Source organism: Sitophilus oryzae, unplaced genomic scaffold (assembly GCF_002938485.1).
Source record: "Sitophilus oryzae breed Bouriz unplaced genomic scaffold, Soryzae_2.0 scaffold_177_pilon_pilon, whole genome shotgun sequence".
Taxonomy (NCBI): Eukaryota; Metazoa; Arthropoda; class Insecta; order Coleoptera; family Curculionidae; genus Sitophilus; species Sitophilus oryzae.
In genome coordinates, this window is record NW_022146479.1 from 9998884 (window position 1) to 10016380 (window position 17497).

Sequence of the window (17497 nt, forward strand, 5' to 3'; positions counted from 1 at the left end):
TATCACGATTTCAGTCAAAAAATAAAAAAGAGATCTGTAAGTACTGTAATGCCACTTATGACAATTATGACTTATGACAGATGACAGGACAGATGTCGAAAATAGTACCCTGAAAGTACACTAGACAGTTTTTTTTTAATATTTTAATAAAAATGTCCATTACGCCTAAACCACATATTTATAATAGTTTTGTTATAAGATTTTATGTTCGCAGAAAAACGGATTATTAAACTGTGGTGTAATTTAACAACTCTTTCTTTTAATTTGAGTTGTTTAGTAATGATAATTTCCTCAAAATGTCCGAAAAAATAAAGGTAAGCACCACATTGTCGGCATTATATTGAATCAATCTACTAATCACCTTTGTAAACAGAATATACCTGAACAGAAACTTAAAGCCTTTACAATAGGCACTATGGGAAAAAGAAGCCTTTCGAAACGAGAACTTGAAGAGCAGCGTAAAAGAGAGGAAGAAAAAGCTGCAGCACACGTATGTGGTTCTGTTTGTATTTCATTTCTTGATCAACTAAAATTGTTTTTAGGTGTTTCAAGAGTTTGTAGAAACTTTTCAGGAGGCTCCTATTAATGGAAGCAGCAAAGTGTGGGTAAAAGCAGGAACTTATGATGCTGGAGCAAGAAGTATGTTATGTATGTCATATGTGTTATAATTTTCTAAACGATACTTTCTAGAGGAAGATACTAAAGACAAAGGGAAGCTGTATAAACCTACATCAAGGATACAGCCTAAAGATGAAAATGTATCTTCTGCTGAAAAGGCACAAGCTTATGCAAAATTGCTTGGTAATGATAAAAAGCCAGATAGATTGGGAAAAAAGAAACCTGTTAAAAGTAATTTAGAAACCTTTATGGAAGAGCTGAAACAGTAAGTGATTTTTTAAGTTAATAAATAAAGTTAGTTTAATATTTATATATTTTTTTCATCAGAATACAAGAGGAGAGAGAAGAAAGGCATAAATTTAAAACTCATGTTAAGACTCCAATAGAATCAGAATTAGACTTATTTATGAGATGTGGTGATATAGGATCCTTTGATAATGGTGACCCAAATACTACTAATTTGTATTTAGGAAATCTTAACCCTAAGGTATTGAACAAAACATGGCAGCAACTTATTTTTTTAACGTTATATTTTACAGATAACAGAGCCCCAGTTAATGGAAATTTTTGGCAGATATGGACCACTGGCCAGCATCAAGATAATGTGGCCTAGATCTGATGAGGAAAAAGCTCGAGGAAGAAACTGTGGTTTTGTCGCTTACATGTCCAGGAAGGATGGGGAACGTGCTTTAAGAAATTTAAATGGCAAAGGTGTTGTTGGATATGAAATGAAAATGGGCTGGGGCAAGGCTGTAGTAATACCACCTCATCCAATCTATATCCCTCCTATTTTAATGGATGTTAGCCAGCCTCCCCCACCTTCAGGTAAAGAGACTGTTCTATTCCTTAGCATACATGCAGCTTAGGCCTGATTTTTAATAGGTCTTCCATTCAATGCTCAACCTGCAATAGAAGATAGGGACGTCCTTCCAAAGTCTGATGAAGAATTAGAGTTGATATTAAGAAGAGCTACCATAAAAGTTGTTATACCTAGTGATAAAACTCTCCTTGTTTTGATTCATAGAATGGTTGAATTTGTTGTAAGGGAAGGGCCAATGTTTGAGGCTATGATTATGAATAGAGAGTTACATAATCCACAGTTTAGGTAAACATGTATATTTTAATTTGTTCAGTTTATTGTATAAATTATATTTTGTCTTAGGTTTTTGTTTGAGAATCAAAGTCCTGCACATATATACTATAGGTGGAAGGTATATTCAATTTTAAATGGTGATTCACAGAAAGAGTGGAAAACAAAAGAATTTAGAATGTTTAGAGATGGATCTGTGTGGAAACCTCCTGTAATGACTTCCTACACTGCAGGGATGCCTGATGATCTTGTGATTGATGATGATATTAAAGACACATCTAAAGGAGCCCTATCTAAATCGCAAAGAGATCGATTAGAAGACCTTCTTAGAAACTTAACTCCTGAGAAGAAAAAAATAGCTGAAGTTATGGTTTACTGTATCGATCATGCAGAAGCGGCGGATGAAATAAGTGATTGCATTACTGAGTCACTGTCAAATGAGTCAACATTAATAACTAAGAAGATAGCCAGACTGTATTTAGTGTCAGATATTTTAAACAATTGTGGTGTGAAAGTAAATAAGGCCTCAAATTACCGGAAATCCTTACAAGCCAAGCTAGTAGATGTCATTAAAGAAATTAAGAAAACATTTGATAGCCTTGAAAGCCGGCTTCAAGCTGAAGGCTTTAAAGTTAGAGTTTTAAGAGTGCTGAAATCTTGGGAAGATACAGGAATTTATACTTCTGATTTTATGAGCAAGCTACACAATATATTCTTGGGTTTAGAAGATGTAAGTATTGGAGTAAGATCCTTAAAGTTTTTTATAAGTTTCAAATATTTTTTAGGGAACAAAATCTCCCGAAAAAGAGGAGGACATTGATGGAAATCCCCTGGATAAGAATTCAGATGAGGAAGGCGCTTTGTTGGATGGTGCAGCTTTGCTAAAAACAGCCATGATGCAGTATAACAGTTCATCTGAAGTTGATGAAGACATTGATGGTTGATATTACATATTTTCCATTGTATCTTTTTTCAAATTTATACGTATTTTTAGGAGAAGAGATTAAGGATGATGACGCCAACAAATCACTTTCCAGTGTAGGTTTCATCAAGTCCAAATGGGAAACCGTTGATCCTGATCAGATAGAAGCCCAAGCAATGACTACCAGCAAATGGGATTTGTTAGAAAATACACAGGAGTTAAGCCAGGATGGTAGTAGCAACCTAAATAATGAGGATTCTTCAGTAGATTACAGTGATACACGGTGAGGTTTTATCGAGACATTTTTAGGTACCTCATATATAATCAATTATATATTTTTATTCCAGAAATATGACAGAGGAGAAACGTTTAAAACTAAGGGAGATTGAAGTAAAAGCTGTTCAATATCAGGACGAATTAGAATCTGGTGAAAGAGCGCTAAAAAGTGGTTGGACTGTGACTCAACAGGTCGAGCATTACCGTCGAAAATTGCTGAAGAAGTCGGAGAAAGAATCGAAAAAAGAATCAAAAGGTGAGAAGACTCCCAAAGCAGAGAAACACAAAAGAGACTATGACAAAAGCGAACGTCGACTGGAGGAGATATCTGATGAAGAATATTACAAGGAACAGTAAGTACAACATAAATTGCCATGGTATTTTTCTTTGGTACTTTCTGAAAACGTACTGTTTATAAAAAAAAAACATTCTTTATATTTTTTATTTTTTTTGTTTTGGTGTTTGCTAAGCTCATGATTTACTGATTTTTATAGTACCTCTAGAAAAAGTAAAAAACATGCTCGCAGTTCGTCAAGTGGTTCGACGTCAAGACACAGGTAACCCTTTAGATTTAAGTATAATTTTTACATACATTGATAGTTTACCTTAAAAGGAAATAGAGATAATTACTTCCACTCCCTTCTATTAAAAAAATGTATTTTTCTTTTCTTAGCTTTTTAATGGATAAATTGTTTTGGAATAACATTTACTGATTTATTCCAAATTAAATTTATATAAAATGGTTTAAATATTCATATTTTATTTCAAAGTTTTTTCATGATAAGAATTTTTTTATCTTTCATTACATCAATTTTCAGTCTACCCAACCTTCCAAAAATCTCAATATCCGGTTTCTGGTTTGAGATTTTACAGGTACTTTGTGAATATACAGCACGATTCGACCATTCCATTTAAAAATTTACAGGGTGTCTCTGCAATAAGTGCAAGTATTTTAAGGGGCGGTAGATCTGATCAAAAGAAACATCTTTTCTATTTACCCATTTTTAAAATAAATTAAAAATAGCTGAGATATTTAACTTTACACTTTAAAAAATGTAGCCAATATTTTGATTACCACCGGCTACAATCGGTTATAAGCCACAACCGGATCTCTGGTTTTTGCCACATCATAGCCTATCAAGCTAGCCACATCAATACTTGACTAAAAAATTTCTTTCAATATTTTGCACCGCACGACCAAAGGGGTTATGTAGTTTTTTAATAATATAATTTATTACTTAAATACTTACGATTCGTTTACCTAGCCTAGCATTAAAATAGTGATGGCAAAACATGTTGGCACAATGTTTTTTTTTTATATAATATAATTTATATATATTAGAAATAAAAATTCTGAACCACAATAATTTAAGTAGGGTTCTTTCTTTGTATTGCAGCTTTAATAAAGATGAAAATACACCTAAACCTGCGAATTCACATACAGGGTGGTCCCTGTATGTTATACAGGCTGGCCCGAACTGTATTCCGGAAACTTCGCTAGCATATTTTGCAGATAAAAATAAGTAAAAAAGTTACGGACAAAAAGTTATTACTCTTCAAACCAGTTAAAAGCATATACATATAACTAATATGTATATGGTTAAAAGATATGGATATGTAGGTGACGCCCTCTACAAGTAGAAGTCATATTGACATCAAATTAAATTTTTCATTTCAAAAAAATTCCCAGACACCAATTTTCATCCAAATATTGACGTTACTTCATAAGTTATTTGGAAAAAATCGCGAAATAAAAATGAAACTTCTACACCCGGTATCTCCGAAACTAAGCATTTTAGGACATACATTTATACGAGCTTCTTTACTTATTTTTATCTGCACAATATGCTGCCGAAGTTTCCGGAATACAGTTCGGACCGCCCTGTATAACATAAGGACGCAAATCTACCACATTTAGTAAATATGTTAAAAAAAAATTAAATATGAGTATCATTACCAAAAAAAAAAATCTCGAATCAAAAACCTGATTTAAAGCTTTTATGGATCGCCCTGTTTAAAATAGACATTTAAGTACATGATATTCCAACACAAACCTGTAAAGTTTATTTCAACCTATGGTATATTTGTACCATTACTTTTTTTTGTTATAATATAACTACGGTGGCTAGGTGTATTATATAAAAACGAATCTTAGAATATTTAGAGTATTATTTGTATGACCTACATGAAAGAAAAAGGTGTTTTTATTGTTTTCTGCCCAAAACTACTAGGTCAAAAAGCAGGACCCCTACAAGGAAGCGCAGCTCGAGGCAGGCCAGTCCACCGACGCCGCGGGTTTCGCGACGCCATTCCCCCCCTTCCTCTCGATCCTCACGCAAACGTAAAGACTCCAACTCCCCAATCAGTTCCACCAGTAAATATTCCCCTCCCCACAGTACTAGCCGACACAGTAGGTATTCCCCATCGCCCATTAGATCGTCTAAGCATAGTAGGAAAGCGTCCGCATCGCCCAAAAGAAGAAGCAGGAGTAATTCCAGAACTCGGTACTATTCGCCTGACTCTACCAGTTCCAATTCGAGAAAGCACAGACACAAACATAAATATTAGCGGTTAGAATACCCTGGGGTAGTTGTGGGTATCCCAGATTCGCATGGCATACTGGCAAGTTCAGAATCTGACTAACACTATTAGGGTACCCAGTTCTGATTCAAGTACAAGTTTTTAGAGGTCACATGTAAATAAATAACTGATATACAAGTGTCGAAAGAATAGGGACGAATATGGTTAGATACTTTATATTGTAATTTTATTTTATTTTCTCTTCTATTTTTTGATTGCTGCTATCAGACAATCCAGCCACCTTTTATCTAAATTTATTCGACCTTTTTGCTGATTTTTTATTATATACTTATTTTGTATATACCAATTCAGTTTACTTTTGTATAAAGGCTTTACTATGTGTATATAAATACTTAAAACTAAGTTGTAATCTTATATGTTCTTTCAGAAATGATTGTCTTTTGTTAATAAAAGAATGTCTAGGCGAAATTGTTTTGTTTTTTTTAATTCACAATGTTAAACCGCTAAAGTTCGGCTAAAGTCAGCTACAGATGTCAGCCAACTCCAGATACAGCTTGCAATAAAATGATTTTAAATTTTTTTACTTAACAAGTTATTCGACCAGATATACATCAATATTATTAGATCACGGAAGAATAAAAAAGGTGACACACTTGTATATCGAGACATTACTATACGCATCTGTAGAATAAAAAAGGATAAAAAAAATTACAAGAGCAGTACGCGGGGAAATGTGTACTAGTTGAACACGACCGGATTAGGTAAATAAGGGTAAAGTTAGTAAAAAGTCTTTTTATTACTTTCTCTATGTGTAAAACTTATTAATCCATTAAACGTATGTTCTTTATGCTGTAGTCTGTAGTAAACCTAATTTTTATTTTTCGTAACCTAATTTTTATTTTTTTTTCGATAATTTTGTAGTAGCTGTGTTACGGATCTGTCCATTGTATATGTTTTCTGTGAAATGCTCCTGCTACAACTGCGTGCAGCAGACGACACCGTGGTTTTTAAATTATATTATTTTATTTTTTTTAATTGAAAACACTCAAATTATTGATAAAAAATGTTAAAATTTGAGAAAAATGCACAAATGAGAGAATACGTTTCTGTCAATCAATATGGAGTCTCGTTTTTGCTCAATTTTTGCTACAGCTGTACCACCTCTATGGAGGGCCTTTTAGCCTTCGTAAGGACCTCTCTATTCTCTTATTTCTCCATGTTTTTATCTTTGCTGTCACTGGCTGTCAGCTGTCACTGTCATGTAAAAACTTTGGTTATGTGGCGTTTGTTTATATTTTTATTAACGAAAGTTTAAATATAATGGGAGAACCACCTAAAAAAGGTAAAAGAAAAAGACTAACAAGGTTCATTCTTTAGTATCTTTAATATTATAGATTATACTCCGGGTTGGAATGATCCCCCTGTGCTGAATTATAGTCCCCAAAACCCTCCGCCGAAATCTAGGATATCTAACAAAAGGGTGGCCTTCCCTCAAGAAGCTCGGGGATCTGCCCCGATAGTTCCTAATTTGCCTCCTTCCCTTCCTAATAGCAATTCTTGTATAGAAAGCTTATATATCAGTGCAAGTAAAAATTACCTCAAAATATTGGAAAGTGTTGGCAATGAAAAAATTAAAGAAGATATTTTGCAAATGCTTTCTGCATGGCAAACGGGGAAATTCTCGGAACCAATACAAAATCTTTTAGCAGATATCTCTAGTCGTATATTAGAAAGAAATAGTGAGAAGTTAAATGAATTAGTTTTTAAGCTTAGTATGAGTGCGGACTCTTCTACAATTAAAACATATATATCTTCTGTAAAATATGTTAGTGAGTTAAACTGACTTGTTAAGGAAAATTATGCACTATTTTTTAATAAATAAAACTATACTTTACAATTTGTTTTTTATTGCTAAGATAAATGACTACAAAATGTGCTTTTTGCTTATGGCCATACCAAAGGTAGAGGCAGATTTAACAATTTCAATAAAAAAATTCTTATATTACAACCATATTATATTATAAGCTATTATATTTGTAACAATTCCCTTTTGCATGTAAAGAAATAAGTTATTTTTGTAAATACATATCCAACAAAGTTAAAGCTAAAAAGTAGCTTTAAAAGTAATAATTAAGAAAATAAACTATTTAATCAGATTGCATTAATTATTGCTGAGAATCAAAAGTTGCACATATACATACATTTTCTAAGAAATAATCGTTTTATTTATGCATAGGCTCTCTAATATCACATAGTATTTAGAATTTATTTTAAGAAGGTGCACTTGTTGTAAAGGAAAAAAGCCTAATTGTGTATAACATCCATTAACATTTTAAGAACCTCTATTTTTTTCATTGTGTATGTACATTTTCTAATATTCTATATGGCTAGTTTCTTTTTTCCGAACTTAATTGACGTTACGTTGATTATGATTGTAATTAAAACGTGTAAAAGCATTATTCCTGTTTCGTAATATTAATCACTCTATAATATATATCTGATTCTATTTGCTCATTGTTATACATAATGGGACCCTAAACTCAGCCTTTCATTTCAAACAACAACGCTTCTTCTGTTGGATTTTTGGTCGGGGGTATATTGCTCTAAGTCTTCAGGTTGTGTGTTTAAAGCTGAGTAGTCGACAGGAAACATAGCAGACGATGTTTCTGTAGGTGGGGCACCCAGAATATGGTGCCCTGAGCCATTTGGATATCTCCCTAAAAGATAATTGGAGAAACACAGCCGGAATGATCGATAATGAAGGGGGTGGTCGCCATTCTTAAATAAACGGAATTTAAAAATTGTATACAAAACTTATTATTACTTACTGACGTCATGGCTTGATATGCAAGGTCAAGAATATCTTTGACTTTTGCAGCATCCAGGCACAAAACTGAGGAGTAAAAATTACTCAATTCTTCTTTTGTAATAGTTCCCGTACCTGTTAAGAAAATTATTTTATATATTTACTAATTATTATATGATAATTCTAGTTAAACCTCCTCTGTTTATAACTTGAAAAAGAACTTTAATAAAAAACTGTAGCCATATCGGGAAATCTATTACATTTCTTGATCCTTTGATGAGTTCTGCCCATTTGCTTAACCATCCCTCTTTTGTAAGGTAAATGATATCATTAACTTCAAATCCTAAGACAATAATACAATTAATACAAAATTAATTGGGATTAGCAATGTATGAATAAAATAAAATCGTTGTGTTTCATACCAAATTTATCATCTGATATGTCTTTTAAAAAAGATGATATAAAACCTCTTTCAACTTCACGCAAAATATTGTATTCCGTTGAATTTTGAGACCAGTCAGCAAAGTGTCTTAATCTCTATGAAAAAGTGGAATAATCCAAAGCAGCATGGAAAAAGATATTTAAGTATGTATAAATTGTGCTAGTTTAGTGGCTAGTATTACGCACCTCAATCAGTGCTTCAAAATCTTGTTCGCTGATTAAATTATCTTGATCGTGGTCTAAAAGACAAGTAAAGAAATGGGAAAATTTGCTTTTTTGAATAGGTGTGAGAATATAAGACTCTTCTTTGTGATCTTCAATCGAATCTATACTGAATCTGTCGACCCATGTGGCTAAGGGATAAAATATAATAAAAAGATTTTCCTTTTATAATTTTAATAACTTACTCCATACATGAACGCTCCAGCCACTCTCACTTTGGGCTTCCTTTTTGGTCTCTGGATGATTTGTGTTTTTATCAACATTTTCTGCTTCAATTTCAGGAAGTGTCCTCCACCTTTTCAGTAAATCTTTTGTCTTGTCTTTAGTCTTATCACAAGCTGATCTCCAATTAGCAATTATTTTATGAGGCACTTTCAGCGATGCATCAGTAGGTATTTTTGGATTGTCGATTTCCTGTGGGGTATCTTTAAATTGTATGGTGCATTTTTCCTTTTTTAAACTGCCTCCTGAACTCGATTTATCTAGACTTTTTGTACTCTTTAGGCTTGTTTGAGATGTTCCTAAATTTAGGCTGTTGTCCCTGCTCGACCTACTCGTAACTTCTTCTAACGAATGACTATCCATTGTGTTATTATTGCTTCGTTTTAAATTAACTACTGAGCATTTTTAAAATAAAATATAAATAGAAGAAAAAATATAGTAAAATTCTATGTCAAATTTACGTACATATTTGGGTTAATTGACGTAGGAGAAAAATTGATTTTTTGTGTTTACCTTCTCATCAGGTAATTTGGAAAATTTTCTATTCTACGTGTAGTATTATCGATTTTCCTGGATTCCCGGAAAATTATTTTAAATATGTTTTAAAATGTGTACATAGGTGTCGCCTCGAATTATTGTATTTTGGGTTGTATAAATATAGAAATTATTTTTGGGAATAAAAATATTTGGAAAATATGATTATTTAATAAATACACTGGACAACTATTGCGTAGTTCTTATAGAAACATAAGTTCTTGTATTTATTTGTAACTTTTTTCAATTACATGTTTTGGGTGGTCTCATTGATATTTTACCTGAAGAAATGGCGAAGGCGCTTAATATTTATGATAAATGTGAATAGACTTGAAATAATCAGCATAAACTGGCTAAAAACAGCTTAAATCATTTGTAATGTATATCAAGCATTCTTTTATAACTTCTATAAAGGTGTTCTGATATCATGATTACAGAATGAATTAATCAGAGGAATCACAGAGAGGAATTAATCATAAGATGTTTGTCGACGTCATAAAAAATTACGTAGCTATAGAAAGTTTTGCTTGTTTTCAAATATGTACCTTATTTTTACAGTCTTCTGTTTCCAAATATTTTTTAAAATTACTTTATTCTTTTAGAACAGATATTTTTAAACAGTATACATTTTTTAGCTTAATAATACTAGTTTAAATCAATTTTAATCAGAATTTTAATTAAAGATATTTAGGATTTTCTAATATAGTACAATAACTTTGTACATTTTGTTAATCGCGATGTCAGTGCCAACCCTGGAATGTAGTTGTCAAAAGTACTCTAGTCAATGAAAAGTACGCCCGTTTTTTTAACAGTTCAGTTTTACCTTGGTGCTTTAAATAGTTGTATGTTTATAATAGTATTAAATTAACGAAACAAGATGTTCAGCTGGTTGTCAAGGGACAACAACAAGCAGGAAATTTACAATAATGTTATTGAAGGCCTCAAAAATATATACAAGCACAAACTACTACCTCTTGAGGAGCACTATCATTTCCACGATTTTCACAGTCCAAAGCTGGAAGACTCCGATTTTGATGCCAAGCCTATGATCCTACTTGTAGGTCAATACTCTACAGGTAAAACCACTTTCATTAAGTATTTATTGGAAAGAGAATTTCCTGGTATTAGAATTGGTCCTGAACCAACTACTGATCGATTTATTGCTGTTATGTACGATGATAAAGAAGGTATAATTCCTGGAAACGCCCTTGTAGTCGATCCGAAAAGACAGTTTAGACCACTCTCTAAGTTTGGTAATTCATTTTTAAACCGATTGCAATGCTCTCTTGTCAGTTCGCCAGTATTACAAAATCTTTCGATAGTAGATACTCCAGGAATACTCTCTGGAGAGAAGCAACGTGTAGACAGGGGATACGACTTTACTGGGGTACTGGAGTGGTTCGCGGAGCGCGTGGATAGGATAATTTTACTCTTTGATGCACATAAGCTCGACATATCGGATGAATTCCGTCGTTCAATTGAAGCTCTTAGAGGGCATGATGATAAAATTCGAATTGTCTTAAATAAAGCTGATATGGTGGATCATCAACAGCTTATGAGAGTCTATGGAGCTCTTATGTGGTCATTAGGAAAAGTTTTGCAGACTCCTGAGGTAGCAAGGGTATATATAGGGTCATTTTGGGACCAGCCCTTGAGGTATGATGTAAATAGAAGACTTTTTGAAGATGAAGAACAGGATTTGTTTAAAGATTTACAATCATTACCTAGAAATGCAGCATTGAGAAAACTTAATGATTTAATTAAAAGAGCAAGACTGGCAAAGGTGCATGCTTATATTATTGCCGAACTTAGGAAAGAGATGCCTTCTGTATTTGGAAAGGATTCCAAGAAAAAAGAACTTATAAAGACCTTAGGAGTGCTATATGAAAAGTTACAGAGAGAGCATCAAATATCTATTGGAGATTTTCCGGAAATTAAAAAAATGCAGGAAGTTTTAGTAAACATGGACTTCACCAAATTCAATCCCTTGAAGCCTAAATTATTAGAAATTGTAGATAGGATGTTGGCTGATGATATATCTAAACTAATGGCAATGATTCCACTGGAAGACACTAATAAGACCAATCAAGATGGAAATGTACATGGTGGGGCATTTAATAATGTGGAAGATGCCACTCCATTTGGCTACAAAAAGGGTGAAGGCATTGATGCTGGTGCTGGGGAACATGATTGGATTGTCAACAGGGATAAAGCAAGATATGACGATATATTTTACCAGCTCAACCCTGTAGATGGAAAAGTTACTGGAATGGGTAAGAATAAAATTTCCATAATTTATGTTTTATAATATATTTTAATAAATTGCAAAAATGTTAAGAACATCCTTTCTTGATATTCACAATATAAATATCTATTTTAAAATTAACTTTGCAAATATTTAGAGATAAACTCGGAGGTAAGTGTTTTATTACAGATGTTATATAATTCAGACAGTAATTTTATTTTTTTCTCTGATAATTTGACTGGTTTAAAAATAGTTTATTTATTCTGTCAGTTTATTAATGACTTATTGACACACTTCTGCTTAATTAAAATTGTTCAGTTTGCACTTACTCACTGCCAATAATAATAGAATAATTGATCAGTGAGAGACAATATACTTGATTGTTTGTCCCAAAGGAATTTTTTCCTTTCTAAAATTTCACCGGAATGGACGATACCACGAAAAAAAGCATGATTTTTACGCAACTGACAAGAAATAGCGTTCTTTTTATGAATTTAATGAACCTTGAAGTATTTACTGCTTTAGAACAATTATGTTAAATTCTATGGGTTTGATTGACCCAATTGACTAGATCTATTGGAGTTGGTATTATTTTTACATAGAATTGCTGTTAAAAAACTTCGCTAGTAATATGCTTTTTGTGTTGTACCGTATGATCGAAAAAAAACGACGTCCAGTTTGCTGGGAAATGACGATCGATGACATTTCCCATGTAAATTTACATATAAAATGACAGCGATCTTCATTTCATAGCCATCGCTAACGCTGTTTTTTTCGATCATACGGTATTATATTACATAATATTTTATTCTGAAAGAAGTATATTAATATATTAATCTAGGGATTAAATACAAGTAAATAAACCATTTTTCAGACGATCTTTACTCAGTGAAAAACAAATATTAAACGCAAAGTTCCTATTATCTTATCATATTTTGTTAATTATGTCACACTTTATAACAGCAAATATAAAGAGCAAATACAGCTATAGATAAGTGTACGATATTTAATTAATATTATTGGAAATAAAATTATTTTTGCAAAAAGTTTACAGCAGTGTTGCTAATTCATGGTGATCTGCATACTTTAATTAGTTAAATAGGAATTGTCCCATCTGCATTGGGCAATTTTATAATCATTTTCTATTTCCTTTAAAGATCATTACATAATCTACATACAAAATTGCCTATTTCGACCATTATTGTTAACTCTAGCATTAATTTAGTGTTTGGGTTACATTTTTAATTTGTTTTATTTTATTTTTATGTATGATCTTTTTACCGAATAAAAAATAAATAGAAAATATCTGCTTCCTTGTTTTTTAGAAGTTTTGAATTCAGCCCCATCTTTGATTGGCATTTGGACGAAACGAAAGAAATTCTTCTCGTTAAGACGATGTAAGCTAAAAAAGAGATTTTTTCATATTTGTTAAATCTTTTTCGTGCTTACGGTCAACCCTTTTTTTCATAAATAAAACCATTCGAAAATGACGTCTTACATTGTTATGTTTGCTGTAAATTCGTCCTTACATGTTTTAGAGAGTTTTTTAGTTATCAAGTGTGTATAGGCGAACTAAATATAAAATATCAAGGAAGCAGACTAATGTAATTAATAATATTTGCTTGTTGTGGTATTTATTTTGGCTTGATGTGTCTGTGTTCATTATAAAGCTTTCCAGTTCAGTTTTATCATTGATAAAATGCAGTAAACATTTGGTGGATTTGATATAATTAATTATATTAGGAATAATTTTTAATGCATTTATTAATGATTTGACTAAAATAGAATTTGCCTGGTTAATTAAAAAAAAAATTTTTTTCAGCTGCCAAGCCTGAAATGGTCAAATCCAAGTTGCCCAATTCTGTGTTGAGAAAAGTGTGGAAACTGGCAGATGTCGATGAAGACGGCATGTTGGACAATGAAGAGTTCGCTCTTGCTATGCATTTAATAAATATAAAGATAGATGGGAACGATTTACCGGCGGAACTACCCCCTCATTTAGTACCCCCTTCAAAACGTTGATTTATTATATTTTTATATAAGATACACCCTATTTATTATAACTCATCTAAAAGTGCTATTTATTATGTCATGGGATTTGTTCTGTCTAAGCAGTTAATGATATTTTTGAGGAACTATTTTCAAGTTGTAATGGTTCATAGAACGTACTTTTTCTATTCTTAAAACGAGCGGTAAGCTTTACTAATAATATTTTGTGTTTTTATAAGAATAATTGAATTGGAATATTTGATAATCAATGTGATACAATGGCGTACTATGTATATTTGTACTATAACAATGTAGATATGATATTTTCCTATTTAATATGAAAACTACACCGCCTGAATTTTGTATATTAAATATCGTTTAGGCACTTGTAGGAATTTTTTATAGTTAATATTGTATACAATTCCATAAACAGTTTATTTACTATATTTTCCAGTGACTTTTAATTGTTGAAATATGTCCATTTTCCATTGTTTGTTTTAATAAATTTTATAAAAGAAGCTTGAGTTTTATTTCAACCTGCAAATTATACTTGAAGCTCCTTTATCAGAGCAAAAATAAAAAATATATATATAATCAGTTTTCAGAATATGTTTGTGATTCATTTGTTAGCAGAAAATTTACTTCAGAGGAATGATGTAACAAAAACCAAACACTTAAAATGAAATTTTTACCAGTAATATAGCAATAAATATGATTTAAAGATGAATCATTAATTGGGGAACACATTTTACAAGTTTTTGATAAGGACAATAAAGCATCAGATCTTGACGTAAATATTTATTTCAGTAATTAAAAAAAAAAACATCTTATAAAATATATATAATATAAACTATTTGAAAATCACACTCAAAAATAAACTTAATTTTCAATTAAAGATACTAGATTGCACAAATATTAATGAGCAAAAAAAGTATATTTTAGTTGTGTAGAGATTTACCATATTTTTTTCAAGGAGGGGGCCAATAATTTTATTTTTACCATTCTGCTTCACCATTTGCTTTTTGGAAAACGTAGTCTTCTCCATTAAGATTCATTATACCATCGTTCAAATGAAATTTCCAACGATTTTTTGCTCTGGTAATCTAGAAAAGTATTTCCTGTATAAGTTAACGCATGATTTTTTAATTACAATAAATAGAGTACTAAATTCAGTAACGGTGAGATTCTAGTACCTTGTCAAACTGGCAGACAATCACATTGTCTGTGTTAAAAGATTCTTCGGTTCCATCTGCATCAGAAACGTCATCTTCGGAGTTTAAAGGCTCGTCCTCGGCTGCTTCTTGTGCTTCTTCCTCAATGTCGTCTAAAATATCGTTATCATTGTCATCTTCATCTTCTTCATCGTCCAAATCCTCATCATCTGATGAGTCTCGTGCTCCATCGCTTTGAAAAATCTTTGGGGTCTGAGTGGTACTTTGGTATGGCACTTTTTCATCAGTACTAACGCTTGTGGAAGCTACTAACTTTTTCCTTATTCTATGTTGTCCGCGTACCTCTTGTGTCTTTCTTGTTTTCAAGGAACAAGATGCTGCACCATCAGTTTGAATTAAAGAAGGGTTGATTCCCATATTTATGTTGACAAAATTAGTGGATTGCTGGTGCTTCAAAAATGCGTTATTTACTTGGTCTTGTAAGAATGTTGTAGCTGCATCTATGGGTAAATTTAAAGTGGCACTAATAATCGGGCCAGTTAAAATAGACTTCAAATGATGATCTAAAAAGAAGTAAATTTGTTATCCTGGCGCATTCGCCATTTCGATAAATTTTCTTCACATTTTACTGACCTTGTAAAAATACTTCTGGAACCTCGATACCGAGTACTCGTTTCTCTGTGGTGGTACAGCCAGGTGGTGAAGGAATAGTTAGCTTAACTGGTACCCTCCTCCATTCTGGAAATGCAATTCCTTGAGGTATGTGGTTATTAGGTGGCACTTGTCCTACAATCTGATTAGCAGGGTTCTGCTGTTGGGCAAGTTGATTGAGAAAAGTCTGTTGATTTTGCTGTGACATTTTTTGGGTTTTGTTTGCAGCTGAAACATCATTATTTTTCATGATTTTGAAAGTAAATTAGTGATTTATTCACGAGGGAAACACACCTATTATTTTGTCAACCTCTTTTACCTCTTCGACAGCTTTAGTAGCCGCTAATTTTGTCTCCCACAAAGATTTTAACTCTTGTAATATCGTTTCATCCAGTCCATCTTCTAAGAATTGCTCTCGTACATTTTGAATTACATCGGTAATGACCTCTTGATACGCCTTAAACTATATTTCAATACATGCATTTAATCATTAAGACATACTATAAAGTTATAATTGTAATAGGTCGAAAAATTATTTTGACTCATTGAATTTCAAAGCAATTAATTTTTTGCTTTGATAATTTCAAGGCTCGGTAGGTTTTTGTGGTAAGAATTAAACACCATAATATAAAAGTTAATACTTAAATTAATATTTTGTTATCATTTAATAATACTTGAATATTTATTTTTTATACTTTCAAGTAGTTTATTATTGCTATATTAATCATTTAGGAAAAACATAAATGTGGAGACATTTTATAGGTTTTTAAATTAATTTAGAATTTAATGACCTACACCATTGGATGATTTTCTATTGTTTTACTGATGACTATCATCAATAAGAAAATAATAATTTCTATTAAAAGAAGACGATAATAATACATTTCCAACAACATTACCTGGCAATATAATGCAAAAAGGTAGATATTCTTAAGAAACTATAAATAATTCCGGTATTCGTAACATAACACTTTGAATAATTTAAAAGAGCTGGCTTTAAATTATGCCTACCTTTGAAAAACTCTTTGGGTACGTTACTAAGGTACACTAAACTTTGAATAGAATGAATGTTTTGATTTAGTAGTTGAAATAATTATACTTAATTACTGTTTATAAATATTTTACTAGGCTAGGAAAATTTGAATGAAAAATTCTTAATAGGAAGGTCATACATGAGCCTACCTTCAAATATTCTTTATAAAATAGGGCGTAAAGGTGTTAGAAAAATAATGTTTAACTTACCACCGATGATTTGCACAAAGAGTTAGACATTATTCTCGTTCGAATCGTGTTGTTTTCGTTTATTCTTCAACTTTCTCTCGTGAATGTATTCAACTACATAGCGATCGTGGCTTTTCTACGTCCACTTCCAACAACCTGCTGGGGAACTGTGACCGAACTGCTTTGCACCAAACGAACAACCTGATGACGTGCTACAGGTAGTCTTTTGAATTTCTGCCTAATTAAACAAGCCTCATTGTTATGTCTACAAGAATGGACAGCGCCTCTTGACCATTTAACCGTAATTTTCACCTAATCCCGATATAAATTTTTCGACGCGATTCTAATTCACATCACGACAAAAAATATCAACAAAAAGGGCGTATAATCCGAAAGGATACTTTAATCAAAGAAATATAAATAATGAAGCGAACAAATTGAATTAAAGTATGTACTACCAAGGCAAAGGGATGATTTATTTAAATTACGGTTAAATATATAATTTAATAAGCCACCATCACATCCTGTGTCTCGTTCATTTTTTAAA

General features: G+C 32.0%; 5 protein-coding genes across 8 annotated transcripts; 3 read left to right on the forward strand and 2 right to left on the reverse strand.

Annotated features, from left to right (window-relative positions):
- The first annotated feature begins 296 nt into the window (after window positions 1-296).
- Window positions 297-5915, forward strand: LOC115882202 (U2 snRNP-associated SURP motif-containing protein). Its single transcript, XM_030900105.1, has 13 exons — window positions 297-314; window positions 374-490; window positions 543-639; window positions 691-883; window positions 946-1105; window positions 1158-1443; window positions 1501-1723; window positions 1781-2438; window positions 2494-2647; window positions 2703-2913; window positions 2978-3259; window positions 3401-3463; window positions 5138-5915. The coding sequence occupies exons 1-13, from the start codon at window positions 297-299 to the stop codon at window positions 5472-5474; spliced, it is 2799 nt and encodes a 932-aa protein (XP_030755965.1). The 3' UTR covers window positions 5475-5915.
- A 762-nt stretch (window positions 5916-6677) lies between these two features.
- On the forward strand, window positions 6678-7344 carry LOC115882183. The gene is made up of 2 exons (XM_030900078.1): window positions 6678-6789; window positions 6842-7344. Exons 1-2 carry the CDS (start codon window positions 6768-6770, stop codon window positions 7288-7290), a joined length of 471 nt encoding a protein of 156 aa, XP_030755938.1. The 5' UTR covers window positions 6678-6767; the 3' UTR covers window positions 7291-7344.
- On the reverse strand, window positions 7338-9690 carry LOC115882182. 3 transcript variants are annotated; one of them, XM_030900075.1, is made up of 7 exons: window positions 9604-9624; window positions 9102-9533; window positions 8881-9047; window positions 8676-8790; window positions 8447-8596; window positions 8276-8388; window positions 7338-8225 (listed from the first exon to the last, which is right to left on the reverse strand). In XM_030900075.1, the coding sequence occupies exons 2-7, from the start codon at window positions 9499-9501 to the stop codon at window positions 8001-8003; spliced, it is 1170 nt and encodes a 389-aa protein (XP_030755935.1). In that variant the 5' UTR covers window positions 9502-9533; window positions 9604-9624; the 3' UTR covers window positions 7338-8000. The 3 variants fall into 3 exon arrangements, with proteins under 3 accessions (XP_030755935.1, XP_030755936.1, XP_030755934.1); XM_030900076.1 differs by having other exon boundaries at window positions 8280-8388; window positions 9102-9690; XM_030900074.1 differs by having other exon boundaries at window positions 9102-9679.
- Window positions 9691-10433: 743 nt separating this feature from the next.
- LOC115882181 (EH domain-containing protein 1) lies at window positions 10434-14424 on the forward strand. 2 transcript variants are annotated; one of them, XM_030900072.1, is made up of 3 exons: window positions 10434-11945; window positions 13243-13314; window positions 13740-14424. In XM_030900072.1, exons 1-3 carry the CDS (start codon window positions 10550-10552, stop codon window positions 13937-13939), a joined length of 1668 nt encoding a protein of 555 aa, XP_030755932.1. In that variant the 5' UTR covers window positions 10434-10549; the 3' UTR covers window positions 13940-14424. The 2 variants fall into 2 exon arrangements, with proteins under 2 accessions (XP_030755932.1, XP_030755933.1); XM_030900073.1 differs by lacking the exon at window positions 13243-13314 and having other exon boundaries at window positions 10437-11945; window positions 13740-14123.
- A 267-nt stretch (window positions 14425-14691) lies between these two features.
- On the reverse strand, window positions 14692-17321 carry LOC115882443 (transcription initiation factor IIA subunit 1-like). Its single transcript, XM_030900508.1, has 5 exons — window positions 16972-17321; window positions 16024-16192; window positions 15712-15957; window positions 15100-15641; window positions 14692-15009 (listed from the first exon to the last, which is right to left on the reverse strand). The coding sequence occupies exons 1-5, from the start codon at window positions 16999-17001 to the stop codon at window positions 14902-14904; spliced, it is 1095 nt and encodes a 364-aa protein (XP_030756368.1). The 5' UTR covers window positions 17002-17321; the 3' UTR covers window positions 14692-14901.
- Window positions 17322-17497: the final 176 nt, after the last annotated feature.

Coding starts and splice junctions, on each gene's coding strand:
- LOC115882181 (XM_030900072.1), top strand. CDS start 10,550: ATGTTCAGCTGGTTGTCAAGGGACAACAACAAGCAGGAAATTTACAAT. Junction 11,946..13,242: donor TGGAAAAGTTACTGGAATGG/GTAAGAATAAAA, acceptor CTTGTTTTTTAG/AAGTTTTGAATTCAGCCCCA. Junction 13,315..13,739: donor ATTCTTCTCGTTAAGACGAT/GTAAGCTAAAAA, acceptor AATTTTTTTCAG/CTGCCAAGCCTGAAATGGTC.
- LOC115882443 (XM_030900508.1), bottom strand. CDS start 17,001: ATGTCTAACTCTTTGTGCAAATCATCGGTG. Junction 15,958..16,023: donor AGAGGTTGACAAAATAATAG/GTGTGTTTCCCT, acceptor ATGATGTTTCAG/CTGCAAACAAAACCCAAAAA. Junction 15,010..15,099: donor TTGTCTGCCAGTTTGACAAG/GTACTAGAATCT, acceptor ATACTTTTCTAG/ATTACCAGAGCAAAAAATCG.
- LOC115882202 (XM_030900105.1), top strand. Junction 2,648..2,702: donor AGTTGATGAAGACATTGATG/GTTGATATTACA, acceptor ACGTATTTTTAG/GAGAAGAGATTAAGGATGAT. Junction 3,464..5,137: donor GGTTCGACGTCAAGACACAG/GTAACCCTTTAG, acceptor CAAAACTACTAG/GTCAAAAAGCAGGACCCCTA.
- LOC115882182 (XM_030900074.1), bottom strand. CDS start 9,501: ATGGATAGTCATTCGTTAGAAGAAGTTACGAGTAGGTCGAGCAGGGAC. Junction 8,791..8,880: donor ATTTTGAAGCACTGATTGAG/GTGCGTAATACT, acceptor ACTTTTTCATAG/AGATTAAGACACTTTGCTGA. Junction 8,226..8,275: donor CATATCAAGCCATGACGTCA/GTAAGTAATAAT, acceptor CGTTTATTTAAG/AATGGCGACCACCCCCTTCA.
- LOC115882183 (XM_030900078.1), top strand. CDS start 6,768: ATGGGAGAACCACCTAAAAAAG. Junction 6,790..6,841: donor GGGAGAACCACCTAAAAAAG/GTAAAAGAAAAA, acceptor TTAATATTATAG/ATTATACTCCGGGTTGGAAT.